At 38.7% G+C, this 20,104-nt stretch overlaps 2 protein-coding genes and 1 non-coding gene across 5 annotated transcripts; 1 reads left to right on the top strand and 2 right to left on the bottom strand.

Moving 5' to 3' along the window:
• Positions 1-1,320: 1,320 nt before the first annotated feature.
• On the bottom strand, positions 1,321-14,846 carry LOC116306813 (prosaposin). The gene is made up of 23 exons (XM_089032441.1): positions 14,691-14,846; positions 13,730-13,872; positions 13,348-13,419; positions 12,895-13,020; positions 12,563-12,766; positions 11,996-12,055; positions 11,319-11,442; positions 10,632-10,732; positions 10,451-10,510; positions 10,002-10,079; positions 9,740-9,850; positions 9,498-9,546; positions 6,393-6,595; positions 6,120-6,182; positions 5,825-5,942; positions 5,355-5,476; positions 5,038-5,100; positions 4,743-4,854; positions 4,541-4,656; positions 3,426-3,485; positions 2,898-2,975; positions 2,087-2,186; positions 1,321-1,480 (listed from the first exon to the last, which is right to left on the bottom strand). Exons 1-22 carry the CDS (start codon positions 14,731-14,733, stop codon positions 2,100-2,102), a joined length of 2,193 nt encoding a protein of 730 aa, XP_088888567.1. The 5' UTR covers positions 14,734-14,846; the 3' UTR covers positions 1,321-1,480; positions 2,087-2,099.
• Positions 6,978-7,049, top strand: Trnap-cgg (transfer RNA proline (anticodon CGG)). Its single transcript has one exon. It is a non-coding gene; the product is annotated as a tRNA-Pro (tRNA).
• A 1,105-nt stretch (positions 14,847-15,951) lies between the features above and the next one.
• On the bottom strand, positions 15,952-20,046 carry LOC116306815 (peroxiredoxin-like 2A). Of its 3 annotated transcripts, none has more exons than XM_031716920.2 (5): positions 19,923-20,046; positions 18,841-19,092; positions 18,014-18,148; positions 17,683-17,725; positions 15,952-16,770 (listed from the first exon to the last, which is right to left on the bottom strand). In XM_031716920.2, exons 2-5 carry the CDS (start codon positions 19,063-19,065, stop codon positions 16,547-16,549), a joined length of 627 nt encoding a protein of 208 aa, XP_031572780.1. In that variant the 5' UTR covers positions 19,066-19,092; positions 19,923-20,046; the 3' UTR covers positions 15,952-16,546. The 3 variants fall into 3 exon arrangements, with proteins under 3 accessions (XP_031572780.1, XP_031572782.1, XP_031572781.1); XM_031716922.2 differs by having other exon boundaries at positions 18,841-19,081; XM_031716921.2 differs by lacking the exon at positions 19,923-20,046 and adding an exon at positions 19,556-19,574.
• Between the last annotated feature and the right edge of the window lie 58 nt (positions 20,047-20,104).

Raw genomic sequence — 20,104 nt, 5'->3', positions numbered from 1 at the left:
GCCCATTTTCACACCTTTTATGAAGAGATGAATAATTTATGAAGGATGCAAAATAGGTGATTTTTGGCTATTTTTGGGCAAAAAGCATGGACTATAGCCCATGGTTTTGATCAATTTTGTCCCATTTTCACACCTTTGGCAAAAATATGCATTTTTTATGAAGGATGCAAAATAGGTCATTTTTGGTCATTTTTGGGCAAAAAGCATGGACTATAGCCCATGGTTTTGATCAATTTTGGCCCATTTTCACACCTTTTATGAAGAGATGAATAATTTATGAACGATGCAAAATAGGTGATTTTTGGCTATTTTTGGGCAAAAAGCATGGACTATAGCCCATGGTTTTGATCAATTTTGGCCCATTTTCACACCTTTTATGAAGAGATGAATAATTTATGAAGGATGCAAAATAGGTCATTTTGGGCCATTTTTGGGCAAAAAGCATGGACTATAGCCCATGGTTTTGATCAATTTTGGCCCATTTCCACACCTTTTGCAAAAATATGCATTTTTTATGAAGGATGCAAAATAGGTCATTTTTGGTCATTTTTGGGCAAAAAGCATGGACTATAGCCCATGCTTTTGATCGATTTTGGCCCATTTTCACACCTTTTGAAAAATTATGCATTATTTATGAAGGATGCAAAATAGGTGATTTTTGGCCATTTTTGGGCAAAAAGCATGGTCTATAGCCCATGGTTTTGATCGATTTTGGTCCATCTTCACACCTTTCGAAAAGATATGAATGATTTGCGAAGGATCAATGATTATTGTGATAGTTATATATTTTGGATATTGATATGTTTAAAATCCTTTTCAATGATTTATGAAGGAGAGGTGGTTAGTATGAGGTGTAGGTAATCGTCCTAGACGATTGTTTTGCGTCTCTCCGATATTGGTTAGTAATGATGAGTATGGAGAGACTGGATGGCTATTTAAAGTGGTCGTCCGATCAACTTTAAATTCTAACCGTTTGCAGATGTAATGAACAAAGGCAGCACCGTCTCCTCAGTTATTTGAAGACCCTGAGTGTTGGTCCGGTCCAGGCTTGAACTGCATGTCGTCCCGCACAACAGACAAACACAACTCTTACCAACTGAGGTAACGGGGTGGCAGATTTATGGATGGATGAATGAAATAGCATGGAATGGATGAATGGGATGAAGGAAAGAAGGAAGAAATGATAAGGAAGAAATGATAAGGTTAAAAAGATGCCGTGTGTTAATGTCAAGCAATGTGATGCCGTTTCAAAGCAATTACCTGCATGGATCATTTCTGATTTATTTATTCATACGTTACACTGGAAATCAAGACAACGACTTTTCTGAGTTATTCGTCAATTTGTTGTTTTTAATTAATTATCCATTTACAAAGGGTATAAACTCTTATTACTAGGACATTTGATTGACTTTAGCACATTTATCATAAAAAATTGGAGGTACTTATAAAGATGATGAGAGAGCTTGCAGAACTTGGTGACCTGTGTCAAAAATAATAATAATAAATATGGATGTTGAACGACGATCGAAACAATTAATGAATTTGAATGGATGGATGGATGGATGGATGGATGAATGGAGGGAAGAAGGGATGGATGGATGGATGGATGGAATGGATGGATGGATGGATGGAGGGAGGGAGTGAGGGAGGGAGGAAGGGATGGATGGAATGGATGGATGGATGGATGGAGGGAGGGAGTGAGGGAGGGAGGAAGGGATGGATGGAATGGATGGATGGATGGATGGATGTATGTATGGATGGATGGATGGATGGATGGATGGAGGGAGGGAGGGAGGGATGGAATGGATGGATGGATGGATGGATGGATGGACGGACGGATGGATGGATGGATGGATGGATGGATGGAATGGATGGATGGATGGAGGGAGGGAGGGAGGGAGGGAGGGATGGAATGGATGGATGGATGGATGGATGGATGGATGGATGGATGGATGGATGGATGGAGGGAAGGAGGGAGGGAGGGATGGATGGATGGATGGAGGATGGATGGATGGATGGATGGATGGATAAAAAGATGGTAAGATGAACAGATAATCACCCAAAGTGTCATCAAATAACTACTCACATCGCCGACCAAATCAAGGTAGTACATCGCGATTGAAGTCCGTCATGAAGCCTCTGACTTCACTGTTCATGCCGCTCAATTCAGGACACAGCTTGAGTTGCTAAGGAATCATGTAAAGAAATCATGATTACCACCATAAATTGCTTCATGATGTAATGATATCAAAATAGGACTCCTTAGGCGCGACTTAGTTGAGGATCGGATTCTTCCTCTATAGGTCCCAGGCTTGGGTTATATGACTTGTTGCGCCAATGAGATGATTGCTTTAAGGTCACGTGCATTTCCTTGGATACCCGATACAACACTTAATGATACTAGATCGTATTTCATCGGATACTCGATACAACACTAATGATACTAGATCGTATTTCCTCGGATACTCGATACAACACTAATGATACTAGATCGTATTTCCTCGGATACCCGATACAACACTAATGATACTAGATCGTATTTCCTTTGGTGTAATGTTTTGCCCATTACAGATCACGTGTCAATCCCTAGAGTATCATTTCTTTGTTTAATGGTTTTGCATGAGAAGACAACTCAAACATTCTCAAGACCGAGAATGACACGTGGTCTGAAATGGACAAACATTACGCCCAAGTGAATAAGGTCAATTGGATTTGCAGTTGGATATTTAACATAAACATAACATTAACGCATATCAAAAACTCATAATATTTCAACAAGGTATTAAAAACAACTTGCAACAATACCCGTTTCTCGGTGTCAAAGCACTTGTTCATGACGTCTTAAATAAAATACCTCATCGTGCTCTCTTTGACGTCAAACAAGTTACGGTTCTTACCTTACAAATGGCATCAGGGTCCATTTTCTTGAGTTCGTTAAAAATCTCTGGGATGGTGTTATGAATGAAGTCCTTGCACTGAAAGTGGAACAAGATATTTAAAGATATGATACACCGGAGTGATCGAATTGAACGTATGAGTGGGTGGGTGGGTGTAAGGAAGGAAGGAAGGAAGGAAGGGAGGGAGGGAGGAAGGAAGGAAGGAAGGAAGGGAGAAGGAAGGAAGGGAGGGAGTGAGGAAGGAAGGAAGGAAGGGAGGAAAGAATGAAGGAAGGAAGGAAGGAAGAAAGGAAGGAAGGTAGGAAGGAAGGAAGGGAGGAAGGAAGGAAGAGAGGAAGGGAGGAAGGAAGGAATGAAGGAAGGAAGGGAAAATTCTTTAGAACTCAATTTTTTTAAATAGTTAATAATAAACCGTTAATAATGGGTCTCTTTTCAATCCAAAACCTGGTTAAAGTGTATCGCAAAGCCCTTAGCAAAATGGAGCCGCTTAATCGGAATTTAACGATGTCGTATGTACGAACGGCTTACCTCTTTGATGATTGGTAACATGTAGTAACAAACAAGGTCCAACAACTTTTCCACATCTTGCTGTGAAATTAATAAACCAAGACGAAACCACATATTCGGTGTTTGAATAAAGGCTTTGTACCATCACGTGTTGGCAGCCATGACAGGAGGCACAACAATAGTCTTTCCCTCCCTTGGAAACTGTATTCTTTCTCATGTAAATTAGATTAAACCAGAATCAATTGTTCTTGCCTCATGTCATGGATACCATCACGTGATGGCGCAAAGCCTCTATAGCGCAACAACCATGATCAATACACACAGGATTCAGAATTTGTTGGATAAATCTGGAACTGTTGGCAGAGTTTTTCAAAAGAAAGTTTTTATCTTTATATTTCGTTTTCAGGTGAATACAATAGTTTCGCATTCGATGCATACCGCTGTTTTTGAAGACCACAGACTCATTTGCACAGGCTTAGCCTCGTTTATAAGTCAGCTATTCACCGATATACCATTAAAAGTCCGTGGGATTTCAAAACATTGATATTGTTCAAGCTGCACGTTCTCTACATTAAAGTTGACATTTGCAAATGATTTGCTCTTATTAAGTAAAGCTAAGCCTGTGGAGATGAGTCTTCAGTCATAAAACACAGCGGTATTTACGGAATCAGAAAAAGGACTATTAACATTCCCTGGAGTTCAACCCCGTCTCTCCCAAGATTTGAAATCGGCGAAAAAGGACTCATGGAGATTTTTCAAATTGTATTCTTTAGAGAATAATTATACGAAGCTTTTCGCTGTCGTATCACAGCGTGGGACAATCACAACAGAGCTAGGCTCTAAACTAAGTGAAAGCCCAAAGATCGAATTAGAATTTAGGAGTTGATTTTTGAGGAGGGAGGAAAACCGGAGAACCCGGAGAAAAACCCTCGAAGCACAGGAGAGAACCAACAAACAACTCTACTCACATACGACATCGAGATCGGCAGGACTCGAACTCGGGCCGCATTGGTGAGAGGCGGCGCATTAGCAGCGCACGCCACCCGTGCTTCCCAATGATAATTAATGATAAATAAATCGTAATTAATAATTAGAATATATATATATATATATATTTTAAAATGTGATATTTGTACCTCTGTGTCATTCTTAGATGCCAGTTCTTTTGCTAATCCAATAATCTTGCGACAGAAATCACAAGTCAGATTGGCATCTTTTGGAGCTGTTACTTCCATCACTTCAACGGCTGTTGCTAAGTACGAAAACATATTCAATACTAAGAAACAGTTTCACCATTACGAAAACAAAGCGAGTAATATAAGTAGAGGTGTATTTTACCCTTTAACAAGGACGGGCACAGACCAAGTTCCTTGCAAAGCATGTCGGGTGTGATTTCCAAGGCCAAAAGGTTTAGGATTTCTGGTAGGTACTGTTCAACGAACTGGTCACACTGTAAGAGAATAAATTTAAAAATAGCAGGATGGTATTGTCTCGTTTCTCCATTTATTCCCATCCATGCATCCATGCATCCATGCATCCATGCATCCATGCATCCATGCATCCATGCATCCATGCATCCATGCATCCATTCTCTATTTTCTACCTACAACTGTTCCATACACTTTTATATTACCTCTTTCTTTAATTCTGCTGGCAAGAGGCTACAGACTTGCTCTAAGGCCTGTTCAATCTCTTGCTACAAAAAGAAAGAAAAATCATTATGCAAACGTAATATTACAGAAGAGTATGCCTAGAATACAGAGCTTCCCCATTGTCGCCGAGATGAAGTAGGTTTTGGGGGACGTCAATCAAGGCGTTTCCATGACATTCCATGAGCACGTTTCATTTAATACCTTATGTTTATAACGACAATGTCATGGAATACTTTGATTAACCATAAATCCGCCAATGATATTGTTGTGGAGAGATAAGGAGGTAATCAGTACTGACCTGAGTGGAGTTTTGGGTAATGAGACTCTCAAGCTCCTGAGCAACTGTTTTACAAAGCTCACAAGAAGTCGTACTTCCAACTTCATTTATCACAACAACGTCATTTGTATTAGGTAAGACATCTAGAACATCAAAAATAAATTACTGATTTATATCGAAAATGTTGACTTTTGGGTCTGCTTTGGGTTTGCTTCCGACTCCCCTTTGTTACCGTTGCTATGTTTGACAAGCTCGTCAAATTATCTAGAATATCTCAGATTTCTCTGATTGCAAAAAAATTCATTATTTGTATTTCATTCAACATGTTTGGTTACCTGTAAAAAAACTAAATCCGACTTCATCCATTTATGCCTCTTTCTTTCAAGCTTCAAAAACGTTTAGTCATTTTGTCCACTCATGCTTTGCGCGACGCGTTCACCGCTCAGCTGTATAGCTATTGTCATTGCAAGTGCAAGTCTGTTCATAGTTACCTTGGATAAGGTTTAAGCCTTTGCACAGCCCGAGCTCTGTGCACACCATCTGAGGATTGAGTCCCTGTGACAGATACTTAAGGACCAAGTCTGCGTATTGGTCGATGAATTCCGTGCACTGCAAGAAGATACGTGAAGAATTTTAAAACAATAAAACAGCTTTCCACATGTAGTGTTTAGTAATACAGCACGATTCTAGACCAATCAGAGCGCGGTGAGAGAGAGGTGACAATAAAACAATGAACAATGGAAACGACTATTTTGCTTGTCCTGTCACTGACATGCAGGACCTTACCTCAGCACTGATAGTTGACGGCAACAAGCTGCACACCTTTTTCAAGGCTTCTTTGATTTCTTCCTACAAATAAAACAGGTTGACTTTAATTCATACATTTTATAGTTTTCTCAATCCCTATCCCACCTACTTGTTTGCTTGCTTGTTTGTTTGTTTGCTTGTTTGTTTGTTTGCTTGTTTGCTTGTTTGCTTGTTTGCTTGTTTGCTTGTTTGCTTGTTTGCTTGTTTGCTTGTTTGCTTGTTTGCTTGTTTGCTTGTTTGCTTGTTCCTCACCTCGGTGGAATTTTGAGTGAGCATCTGGTCCAGCTTATCCATGATATATTCACACAGAATACACTCAGGCGAAGCATTCACAGGTTCCACTTCAACACTAATCTTGTTTGGCGTCAGCACTGGGCCGGGCATCAGAAGAGACGACAACTTCTCGGCTTCTATTTCTTGCTTCAAGCGAGGTGTGAGCTTGGGAAAGGCATTGGCTGAAAATAAGAATTACTACTTCTTATTTTCATAAAGCATTTTGTTACACGGCTTGGGTTTAATATTATCCCAAGTTCAAGAAAAGCTTCAAATGACTTTTGCTATCCAAGATGGCGGATTATTCTGATCTTTTCTTCGATATGTCAGCCCCATAATACTTTGCTCAGTCGTTACCAGTCTTATTTTGAACTTAGAACGGTTTAAACTACATTAATTTTCCCAAAAACAATAAAATGAGCAGGAAACTTCTAAGCAGGAAAATGTGGGTAATGGCAGAGAAAATAAACATCTATTTTTTAAATTTAACAAATATACGCGCCGGGAACATACTGTTAGCAAACATAGAGGATAAAATATTGCAAAATTACAATACATCAAGATGGCTCAGTGGTCTAGTGGTATGATTCTCGCTTCGGGTGCGAGAGGTCACGGGTTCGATTCCCGTCTGGGCCCCTTTTTTTCTCGTTGTTTACGATAGTGAGATCTGATATCGTAAAATGAATATGAAATCAAATATTTCTAGCGTCAATTGAAAAGAGAAAGACAGAGAGAGAGAAAGAGGAAAGTTAAGTTCATTTTAGATTTGATAATGTTTAATAGAATTTCAAAGTTTTCGTATTATTGAAGTTGTGCATTCTTCGCTTAACCTGCGTTTCTTGAATATTTTTATGTCCAAATGAGGCTAACCCTGTGTTAATGTGTGTACATGCAAAGAACACAGTGGTATCTTACTAATATCAAAAAGTCCTTACTAGCCTCGTCCCCAGACCACTAATTGTCAGCTTCGAAATCCAACTGAGAGGCACACACGTGACGTGATGCCGAAAGTCGACAAGACTAGCCTGGGGACGATGCATCAGTGAATTAATTCCACCGTTCCGATTCCCTTTATTCCTGTCCTGTTATTCCAGGACCCTAGCACCCATGCTCATCATGTGACAGCTCGGTCTACAGGATTATTCCAAGATCAACAACACTGGCGTGTCAAGGTCAAATTCCCCGTTGACTGGTAAACTTCATAAGTTTTTCGTGTCTATCGCGATGTTATTGAGATGTTATTCTTGTTTCTCACAAGGATTGGGGAATAATAAGGAGGCTTGTTTTGATCGAAAACATCATTATATCATTGCATTAACTACATAAAAAGGGTTTCAGCTTCCCGAATATAAACCCTTTAACATTTCCTTACATTTTCATGTAACAGCAGGTCACTCAGGTGACCTTAATTTTTTCGAAAATCCGCTCGCTATGAGTATGGGAAATATAAGTAGCCACAAGAACAATAGAGTTTGTTGCTCAGATATATATCATCTTACGGAGAACACATTTTCTCCATAATTGTTATTGCAAAAACGTTTTATAATCAACCTTATCTTATATTCCGCCCATGAAAGATAGTATAATGTCATATTGTGTAATATTACAAAGCTATCGATACCCTTTAGCTGATTAATATGGATTGTATCATGCAACGGAGTTGTTGGAGGGTTGTTGGATAAATCATGGACATGTTTTTACTCGCGTGTATAATTATAGATCAGGGGAGATGATGTATATATGACATATCAGGACTATCAGTACGAGGGCCAACCTTCCGTGGAGCTATAGCTTGATCACTTCTTTATGCCTTCATTTAGCACATTTTATGAGTAAACTACCAGTCACTGATTCAAATCAGTGATGTATAGCATCGCTTACAGACCCAACTACAAAATGATTTGACGAAATTCTCTAGAGTAGAATGATATGATGCTTGAAGAAACAGAAATTGTCCCACGCAATATAACTTTACTTAAATTCAGCAACTATAAATAAGCAAACTAATAACACAAAAATAAAATATAAGCATATAAAGATATTACCTGCAACTGCTAGAAGCAGTATTACGAAGAACTTCATGTTTACGGTTGTTTAGTTGTATCTCAAACGCTGAAGAAAATCTTGGGGTTCTCACTGCACGAGTTGTTGGCTCGATTTAAAGATGCGTAGTTCAACGGAAGTAGATGTAACCTGATCGCGAAGATGGACACTGACCTTGCATGACCAGCAGGACAGCCCAAGGCCCACACGATCTTGTATAATCACGTTCACAAGCACATTTCAAATATCAATATTCAATTTAGGCAGTCCTTGTCAGTCCTATTGACTATAGTTAGCCATAGTAAAGAGCTGAAGGGAGAATGTGTTATGAATATAAAGCACGTCCGCACTACTTGGACCATTTCTGCTGGAACTTCTCGTTAATAATTATAAAATAATTTGCCCGGCTTCTTTGGTACGCATCTAAATAAGTCTGGCCGACCGCGAAAATTTAAAAAATATATGCTAGAATACATTTTAATATCGATAACTGAACCTGGGATAAATCAATCAAAGCATAAGTTTAGTATCAAGGCCTTATGCGCAACCGAGCACCAAGACGTTACGAGGTGATACATCTTTTAATTATTGTATAAACTTGGTCTTGTTTGATGAACATGAGTTTTTTTGTCATAAACAGGGTACTCCTTTCAGAATCCCAACGGAACACCCCTACCCAAATTCTGGCGGAGTACCCCTTCCCCCCCCCCCCCGGGATGATCCCCCCCCCCCCCGGGATGATGTGCCGCATGCAGAGATGATACGGTTGTAGTAAGATATACAGAAACAACCTGTTTCAAACAGCTAAACTTTGTATAGTACGAGTTTGTTTAATAGTATTTTACTATAGCCCATGCAGATATATAGTAATATAGAGTTATGATACGGCTACACGATACAAATCTAGCAAGGAAGAACTGACGACGAGTTTAACCTGAATAACAGGCAGACCCCCCCTAGGCCTGATACTCAGGTTAGACTCATTTGCATACACTAGCAGAGTCCTGATTGAATGCAAGGCAACCAATCACGTCGCTGGTCACCCGAAGTTCTGCGCATTCCAAATATGAGACTTGCAATACTGAAGTGCCTGTATTGAGATCAGTAAATAGAGAAAATGTTAGATCTATACAAAATTGTATGTAAAAGATGGATGCTTTGACAGCACGTCGGAATGCAGCTCAATTTGGAGGACATTCCTTTTCTCAGAAGATGAAATTCTTTTGTTTTGTGTTCCAAATTGAGCTGCTTTGATGTCACATGCAAGGGGTCTATTGACTTACGCTACATCGTTCAGCGTTCTTCAAGCTGGCACACCAGAACGATGCTCCCAGGAAGCACCGTGGGTCGCTCGCCAGCTCAGCTGGAGCGGTTGCTGGGCACATCATGATTTCCTGGTCAAAATAAACTAAGGTTAAAAGCGCAAAACTTTCTTCGATCAATGAGCATTTGAAATGTAGTAACGAACGCCAAAAGCAACTGACGATTGTTATATTCTATGATGACATCCGGATAGAATTAAAAGACGTTTCCCATATATAATACCTGGCAAACCTGATAAGGTTTGAGCTCTGTTAGTAGTTCATAAAGTAGTGAACCGTACTGCTTCACCATCTGCTTGCACTGAGGATAAGAAAAGTAAAAAAAGTTGACCCCCTAATCTTACCTTACCCTAATCTTATTTTTGCAGACAACTAAAAGATTGAAAGTTTAAAAGACCTGCGAACAAGGTACATTGTGTTCTAGCTTGGGTATCGACATCTTTTGTTCATCATGCTTATAAGCTTTTATTCAGTTGTACCCAAGCTAGACCAGAACGCACTTTGTTTATCCAACTCAGAAAAGGGATAGTGTTAAAGCTCGTACCTCTGTGGGGCTATTACATCGCATTATTATTTTATTATTTATATTGATATATACTATTTTGAATATTACTACGTCATGGGCTGTTGCCATAGTTACCATCGGTGCAGCATTAAACATGCATAACCAACCTGAAACGCCATGTACTTGAATTCATTACACAGCACTAACAACATTTTCTCAAACTGTTTCTGTGGATGGAAAAGGAACACGTTCAAGCTTCGAGTCTCGGAGAACCCGCTGGTTGACATGGTGAGAGGCAAGATCTCTCACCGTTACGCCACCCATGCTGTCAATACATCCTTTACTTACTTCAGTTAAGGAGTCGTTCCTGAGAAATGTCTCTGCTTCGTTCATGAAATATATACACATGTCACAGCCGATATCCTGGAGTTTCTTTGGCGCCATCAAATCTGTGAATGAAAATGAAGATGTGAGCTGTAAGGACGACAAGTTATGAAATAGTTCAAATATAATGCGCTCTCTGATTGGTGTCTATTTGACCGTTTCTGATATGAATCGATTTTTTTGATTAGCTGATAAATGTATTTGAAAGTCGACAAATACCATGCAATACCTCCGAGACATTCGTAGACCTGAGAAGTTGTATGGACTTCGGACCTGACGGCAATTAAAGCCTTCTGCTTTTATGCGCAGAATCATACGTGTTTTTGCCCGGCCGAAGGCATCAGTGGAGAGAATAGACCATTTTTGAGTTCCAAATTACCGCTGTGTTCTTTGATTACAGACTCCTTTGCTCAGGCTAAGTCTCGAATCAGTTTCTAAATATTCACAAATACCAACGGTAAAGTAAAGAATGCACAACTTCAACAATACGAACACTTTGAAACTTGACAGACCTTGACTGGAACACGTGAATATTCTTCACAAAATCGAGGCTAAGCTTGAGTAAATGAGTCTGTAATCAAGAAACACAGCGGTAATTTGGAACTCCAAAAGGGTCTATTGCGGGTCCTCTACGAACAACTGCTTGCTTACCCTGTTGAGGAGTCCTAGGCGTCACCTTACATGATCGAGTATTGTAGTTGATGCAGACTTGATTGACTTTTGTCTTCATGAGACTGACGATCACAGGTACTAGCTTGGTTATAGCTCGTTGGCACTGAAACAAATCATGGTATATAACTGAGTCATGATCAATACATTTATTGGCTCATTACTGAGCAAAGTTATGTACGACTATATCGAAAACAGCTGTCCACGATTTCTAGTTGAGCTGGCTCATTTTTTACGCGACTTGAAGTTGTGAAAGGCTTGTATGGCACTCTTTTTCAGTCTTTTCATATGAGGCTCGTAATTTACCTATTACGGATGTTCTTATATATCAAAAATGGTTGGCACTAGCCAAAGGCGAAAGGCGCCGAAGAGATAGAAGATAAGTCATTCCAAGATTCAAGAATAGCTGGGAAGATTTTTGCTTAATTCTTCTTCCTATTCTTGTCGAGAACACGAAGGTTACGGTTGACATATTTACAGTTGTTTTCAAACCATTTTCGAGTGTAGTTTTATGCCCATAATTGCTTTCCGTCTTGGAATGACCCATGGCTTCTTGCAGCCTACTGTGAACTATGTTTCTAACACATGCTGCTATTGGTGCTGTGGTGTCAGTAACAATAAAAACATTCATTTGATAATTTTGTTTGACATTAATGTACCTCTTTCTTATCAGATGCTGACTTCCCGTTGCACACCTTCTGCAGTGAAACATCCATTCTCTGACAACAATTAAAATAAACAATAAGCAATAAGAATTATTTTGCAGTGGTAATACCTTTATTAAGCGGATACCCTTCATTAAACGGACAACGCAACAGCTACTTGCGTGGATCCGAAGTTTTCTCTCTATATTTGGTGTAAAACAAACCTCTCTAATAAGCGGATACCAGCCAATTTCCTCATAATAGTGGAACCACTGTACATTGTTTGCAGATGATCAAAGCAAAACAACCATGCCATAATCTTTTTGGAAGCGCGCGGGAATTAACCTGTCCGTCGTACAACCTGACCCATGTCGTATAATGAAAATGGTACTTTAATTGCTAGAAAAATAAACGCGCGCACGATCAAGTCTTCAATATTTTCAATAGAAGAAGCAATTGGCAGTTGGATGCAAAAGATCCTTGCACATTAGTGTTCCTGGTATAGACGCGCGCGCACATTACCCAGTCTGTATATGGGCCACGCTCAACTATAAACAAACAATCGAACTGTATATAGCCAACCTTTGTTCTATTGGGGATTCTTTCCAGGTCCCTCTTGATTGCTCTACACATCAAACATTTCTGAGAGTCTGTGAGTTTAACACCATCAAAGGGCTGGTTGTGGATTCTTGGGTTTGCATGTGTGATGAAGAGTGCAGCGATCATTCGTTGGTCGTCGCGAGCTTCACACATACCGATTTTGGCGCAGACTTTCTCTGGATCAGCCTGCAAGAGTCGTCAACAGGCAGTAATATTTGTTCATTTAAGTGAGGTTTGGTGAAGTAAGTTGGAAACAAACATGATAAGTATATAAAGTATATGCCGGCACATAGCTAGACCTTAAACAGGCTTACCAAGATGTTCTTCAAATTTTTGATGATGTCAGGTTCGTGTTTGGTGACTATGTCCTTGCACTGGCCTGCAAATGGCCCAAGACCTGCATTGTCGCACACGTCTTTCAGAAAGTCAAGAAATTGTTCCTTGAAAAAAGTCAAATATAGGAAAAAATTATGCGTTCCAGAATCAAGTTAGGGTCCATTCAAAAGACTTTGTTCATAAAAAACTCTATTAAGTAACACTGATGCCTGGGGTACATAGCATTGTGAGAACGGGTTGGAGTCAATAACACTGAAAGAGCTTCGCTATCTTGCGTCAAACTTAGTCCCACTCGGACGTTACCGATCCTTCTTGGCCTGGGTGAATATGTGACACTATATCAGACTCTGAGATGAAATGCGTGCGCGTAATATGGGTGTACATATAAAGTGAACGACTGTTTTAATGTCTGTTTCCTATCTTTACCCTACCTGTACCGCGGAGTCATTCAAGATATTCTCCGCTCTCTTAATGGCGAGTTCGCACAGCGTACAAGGGTCTATCTGTATGACAAAAAGATGGAGAAAAAAAACTTGTTAGATTCTTCATTAGTTCCATTCTTATTACCATTGGTTATGCAATCCATTTCAGATATTGTATTATGACTTCATCCAACTTCAGATACCGCTATTCCTATACGTTCACCCAATTCTCTAAAATCTTTAGTTCAGCACAAAATCTCCCTCAAATTATCGTTTTTTTTATTACAGTTCTTTGATTGACAGTAATCAAAATACTAGTTGGCAAACACAACATTGATCAGTCTTAAGTCACACTTCAAAGATAATGGTAGTAAATGCATTGTATACTTACATCGGTTCTTTTCGACTTCCATACGTTTTCTCGACAGTGTTGCACAGCATCGCATTCGACAGCCTTCCCATAATCCTTGCACCAGTAGCTCGGTCCCCATGTACAGCGGTTGCTACCAAGCATTTTTACCCCATTTGCGCAGACTACAAAACCGAAACAAACCAACATGACACAATGTAACATTTTAATTAGTTGGGTTTAATTAAAATATCGGAAAAGATATGAGCGTTTAAGCCCAAGTCTGATAGTTACTTCCGTACATGCACACTGCGCATGAGCGGGACTGACACCTGATTTGGATTCCGTAACGGTATGAACCAATCAGAATGCGATGAAAAAACTAAGCTTAGATCAACCAATGATGTTGCTTGAATACGAAACGAGATCACGATATGTGCATGTTCCCCACGCAAGTTAAATATATCAAGGTATCGTAAACAACCACGACATAAAAGGCCACCAAATATGAAAACAATCATGCTAACCATTAAGATCAAAATTTGCCATTCACTACAGTCGAAAGTACATGGTGTAGATACTGTAAGTGTTAAAAAACGCGTTTTTGCTTTCGTGGAAACAAAATTTGACCACAAACTTCATTATATACCCTGAATATTTTACATGAAAAATATAAAAATGGTAATTATATAAAATTATTTAAAGACAATGGTTTTCAGAAATATAACTATGGAAAGCTAAAAATGCCTGAAAGCCAGATTACCGATTTATAGTTAAATTATTATTAAAAAGTTTTTAAAATATAGTTTTTTATCGCTGAATTTCTTAGTCAAATGTTATAGTTAAATTACTTGAGCTTAATCAAAGCAAAACTAATGATTAAAAAAATCTTTAGGCGAAAATTAAGCGCATTTTGAAGTGGACGAAAAACCGGGGCGAAAAAAGAATGAGAATGTGGAATTATTGATGGTTGAATTGTAATAAGAAGCACTAATTGACTTACCTCCAAAACTGATAAAGAAGAGGAATAAAACCTTGACTGCCATTATCACTACAGCTTTGTGTTACCAGTCAACTATTTCTGCGATGTTTCTTCGTTCAATGGTAAAAGGAAAATGACTTCCAGCACTTTGTTAAGGGGGAATATTAAGGGATTTTTTGCCTGTCATTCCGCCTGTCATTCAGTACGGCGCATGCTCAGTTATGTTGTAGGCTTATATTCCCGAGAGCTGGTCGGATTGCCATAACGAATTCCGGAAATTAATGGATGAATAAAGAGCATGCTCAAGACAGACTGCATTTAATCGCAGCCGTATTGATTTCTACTGTTGTTGTTGTACTTTAATATGGAACATATGCATCCCACATCGAAAGAAGTGAGTATGCGTTCAAAGCCATCAGCATCACATTCAAATTTTGAGTATGCTGTTCATAGCAAGGGGTTAATCATCTACGGCCTAGGGGCCGACTAACCTCTCCCTTAGGCTTCGGCCGAGCTTCCTGATCAGTCTGTAATTCTCCGGATAGCGGTGTCGGGGTCGAAATCTCCGGCGTAGCCGTAAATGCTTCGCGCTGCCATACGACGGTTCAGCACTCGATGTCTGGAAGTATGGTCCTGGTTAAATAAATCCAAAAGTAAAAATCCTATGATCAATTTTCAACAGCAGTGAACTCGGGAAAGGATCAAATTTACTATGATGCACTTTCCGTTTAGTTTTACTAAACGCGTCCCACGGGGAAAGGAGTATGCGTTCGAATCCATCGGCGTAATAAGAGTAAAGACCGCGCATGCTCAGTGCTATCCAGGAAGAACTCTTCAATTTTCAATAGAAGAAATTGGCAGTTGGATTCAAAAGCTCTTCGTTAATAAAGAAAATGAACGAGGGTTGGTTCTGGAAATGAAGAAGTCTAGCTTCTTGGCAAGCAAATCAAAACTCCGGAGAAATGTGGAAAATGCAATTCTCTTGCTCCCATGCATGATAAGCTACGATGATAATACACTATTTTGCTTCTGCAATTTCTTCTCGTTCCAGTTTATTGTGGAAAAAATGTTATGAAATGGCAAAATTTTGTCTTATTAGTTCTAACAAATTTCTGATATTTTGCCCCCTGAGTAAATTGGAAACTAGAGATTTGTATAACCAAAGTATCGTTTTGTCATTCAAGGACAAATTGGAAAAGAAAAATCTCTTTTTATATATATATATTCGAAGAAGTGTATAAGGAGCCTTGTTTGGCTGTGTTGAAATCATAAACGACAATACTTTGGAGGTGATTTGATTTATTCTTTAACACTAATTCTGATTTTCATTTTTATTTCATATTCTCTTTAATCTATTTCAGTTTTACTTGCTTTCGTGAAGCCTCTTATGGATTGATATATATTATTGATAAAATAATTATTGGGAAAATCAAACTTTGAAGCTTAATATCTGAAACTAAGGTAGACAAGTGCTTGTGAGTTGGTTCAAAATTCAATAGGTTTACGCAGCACAATAACCCCAGGCTTTAAGCATCAGGTAAAGATGTCTCCTTCACTAGGAGTTTGTAATCTTCACCGTCATTATGCTTGTAATTATTGCCCTCGATAACTTGTTAAATTATTGCCAAAAACAAGCAACATGTACGACCTTTTTGTGTTGGATTCCTTACACTATTAGCCTCTCCAAGATTAGGACTGGGTCAATTGGCATTGCAGTGAATTTTGGAGCTGTATGAGGACTCAATAGATGGCTTCTTGGAAATGTGTCCCAAAAAAACGAACCCAGAATTCATTGTAATGTGCACTTGAGCCAGATTTTCCCTCAACCCATTGGAAAGACTAATAGCGTAAGGAATCCAACAGCTGATCAATGAGAGTTACATCTTGGACGGAGCATTAACCAATCTAATAGCTTTTCTGACATCCTCAAGATCAACATGGTCACCAAACTCCTTTTCTCTGTGCTGTAGGAGAATTCCCTGATCTCCGGCTCCCATCACAAAAACTCCTCCCAAAATCCTTCCTTCTCCTTTCAAATTACCCTCAACACCTTTGCCCTTGGCTCTGAAAAAGGAACGCCACACACTAACCCGCAGGAATCCTACAATAAACAATACAAGGAGGAATAAATTGGTAATGATTGTGTGCGTGAGTGTGGGAGGGGGGGGGGGTGGGGGTGGGGGGGAAGGGAGTAGAAGGAGGCAACAAAATAATAATAATAATAATAATAATAATAATAATAATAATTATAGTAATATTATTATTAAATATTTCTATGCATAAATATTAAATTTTGGGCCTTTTAAAGAGGGCATGTCACATCCCAGTGCATGATTGGAGAGAATTTAGCAGCATGTTGGTGGGAGAGAGGATGTTTGAAAGCTAGAAAAAAGGAGGGGTGCTCATTTTTCAAAACTGCTAAAAAGGGGGGTCTCCACCTTTCTGAAGAGTAGGTGCCACACCCACATTGATTCAAATCATAAAATAAAAATATGATCTCATGAGGCATGGGAAAAAGAATTGCAATGGCTTTTCAAATTACATGTAAAAAAAGGAATAAGACCAATAATCCAGGATTTGAATCAATTAGTATAGGAAATCGCTTAAAGAACTTTAAAACATTACAAGACAAGATTAGTGTCTATTAATCCCAAATTGTACGAGAAGATCGTGCGATTTTTTTTAATAGTTCACTCAACAAAATTTCAGTAAAAAATGCGAAGTGACGCCGTTCATCTTTGTCTATTTGGCTGCCGATTTTCAGTCCATCGTGCAACTGAAATGCTTAAAAAAAATTAGTTCTTATGGCTTTAAAATTCTATTTATATGTTTTTAAGTACAAAACGATAGAAATAATTGTTTTGACATTGTTTTGGCTGTGTTGCCATAGCGACTTAATTCGGTACTCCTACGGAGTACAATTAACGCTATAATTGTACTCCTCTCGACCAATCAGAGTGGAGGAATTTTGTTGAGTGTACTATAAAACTTGTTATAAAATACATTGCCTTACCACTAACAAACATGTATCTTTCCTGAGGTCCATAGAACTTTCTCTATAAATCATTAAGAACAACATATCACTATCATGATAATGCCTAATGATGAAACCAAGTTGTACAAATGTCCTGCCAAGATTTTGACCTGTCTGGACAATTAAAATGCATCTTATGCCAGTCCTCTTGACTGGTCACATTGACTGGTAACATGTTGATCAGTCTAATGTAGTTGGTGATCATTTACAGCTTTGAGCAGCTGTTCTTTCAGAGCTCCATGATAAAAAATAGAACTGTAGTTTTATCTACTTATTTTATTTTCCTAAAAAAATATTATTGAAAGAATACCTTGGAATCCAAGTAAATCTCTCCCTTGAAAAAAGGCTGAAATTCTTTGACTCCTAGCTTTTCATGAACTATACCAACAAGGGGAATTCCAAGTCGATCAAGTTCAGGCTTCAGAGAGGATAGCCCTTGAGCCTCCTGAAAATGAATTAAAGCAATACTTAGTAAGGGGTCAAGGTCAAAACAATGATCCAAAATTGGTAACCCATTTTATTGATTTAGGTGTTGGGAACTGACAATTATCCTTTCACCCCTTGGAGACTACTTCCAGGGGCGGATCTAGAATTTTGTTCAGGGAGGGGTGCTGCACACAAAGTTAACCCAGGGAGGGGTGCACCACTTAGAATCAAAGGGAAAAACATTATTTTGTATTGGTTATCTTCAAAATAGGAGCACAAAGTTGAACCATGGAGCGGTGCGAACCCCCTACACCCCTCCCCTGTATCTGCCCCTGATTTCTATTGTTATTTAGCACACATGGAAACCAACAAATAAAAAAAATGAGTTAATAGGATTTAACAGTGGGATTTCCAGTGGTTTTTCATCAACTTAATTTTAATTGGAATTTAGAAGCTGATTTTTGCAAAGGGAGGAAAGCTGGAGAACCCGAAAAAAAACAAAAAAACTCTAAAAGCACAGGAGAGAACCAACAAAAGCACCTCATTTACTCTACTCATTTATGGCACTGAGCTCCACAGGATTTGAAACTGGGTCGCATTGGTGAGGCGCGCACTCTCACCGCTACTACACCTGTGCTCCCATGAAACAAGCGTGTTCAGCACATTCATTTTTTGCTGTTTGAATTGCTGATTGCAATATATTGTACATGCCTCTCTGCACAAAGATCATCCTGGCCTTCTAATAACCATAATTACAGCACCATTCTTTCTCCACAGATCTGCAGCATCTACAATTCTGTCTGAGCCATCAAGAGTTTCTACTTTTATATCTTTAATGTAGGGATAGTCTGCTTGGGGGATATTTTTGAACCAGTCCATATTTGCCCATAAAAGGCCAGCGGCCGCAGCTACCCCTCCAGCAAGCAGCCATGCCATCACTTTTTTAGTTCTTCTAAGTGCCACCTGGTGATAGAGTAAAATAAATAAATAAATAAAATTAATGACTGATCTTTATTTCATGTCATGATGTAGGGAGTACTAACTTGCAGGGTCTCCCTTAGCCAGAGGCCAATGTTAAGTGTAGGACACACTACTGCACACACTGTCCCTACATTTAATGCTCTAAGCACACAATAACTTTGATTTTTATAGAGAAGCTGGAGAAATTGTGACAAGGGAAAAAACAACACATCAAACAAACTCTATTCATATGTGGTGTATACATGCAGGAAGGCAAGGGAGATCAACACAGCAAACAAACTCTATTCATATGTGGTGTCTACAGGAATCAAATTAAACCCTTTTGTTTGGCACATACTTTCTCCTTTCTGTGTTTAAAAGGTTAAATAATATCTAAACTAACAGCAGTTCTCAGTCTAAAGTTACTATGTAGGTGATCAATATATAAAAGTAATGAAGGAGATACCTTGAAGTTATCTAAATGATTCTTGAGTGTGTATATACTATACTGAATATAGGTTGAGTCATGGGCAATATAAAGTACACGTGTAAATCATTCATAAGCTTTTAACTTGTATCAATTAAGACTTATAACAATTGCATATTGAATATATAACCATGTGAATAAAGTCGACCTAGGTAAACGAGAGTTAAACAAACAGAAAAGAAACTTTGCGTCTCCCAATATTTCTTTTTAGACAATTCTTTGCAGTATACGATCCAAGTCAGGTGATCTTGTTGGGCTAACTTTCACCTTCACTCACGCGAGATCAATCAAATAAAACCAATATAAAAACCTACTTTTCAATATAAAAAATAATAGTTATCTATACCTCACTTTCTTTAGTTCCTAAGCGTCATCAAACCCCGCCAAATTCCAAATAACCCGAACTGAAATTATTTCTAATATTTTCTAATTTTTTCTCTGCTCAAAGTCCTTACTTCAGATACCGTAGATTCCTGGATCTCACATTAACCAATCAGAATCGCGCTTCTATTATCTTATTGTTATTTT

Source organism: Actinia tenebrosa, unplaced genomic scaffold (genome assembly GCF_029948245.1).
Source record: "Actinia tenebrosa isolate PJP-AT-01 unplaced genomic scaffold, QUT_ActTen_1.0 PGA_scaffold1__47_contigs__length_23844297, whole genome shotgun sequence".
Taxonomy (NCBI): domain Eukaryota; kingdom Metazoa; phylum Cnidaria; class Anthozoa; order Actiniaria; family Actiniidae; genus Actinia; species Actinia tenebrosa.
This window is presented reverse-complemented; position numbering and strand designations above follow the sequence as displayed.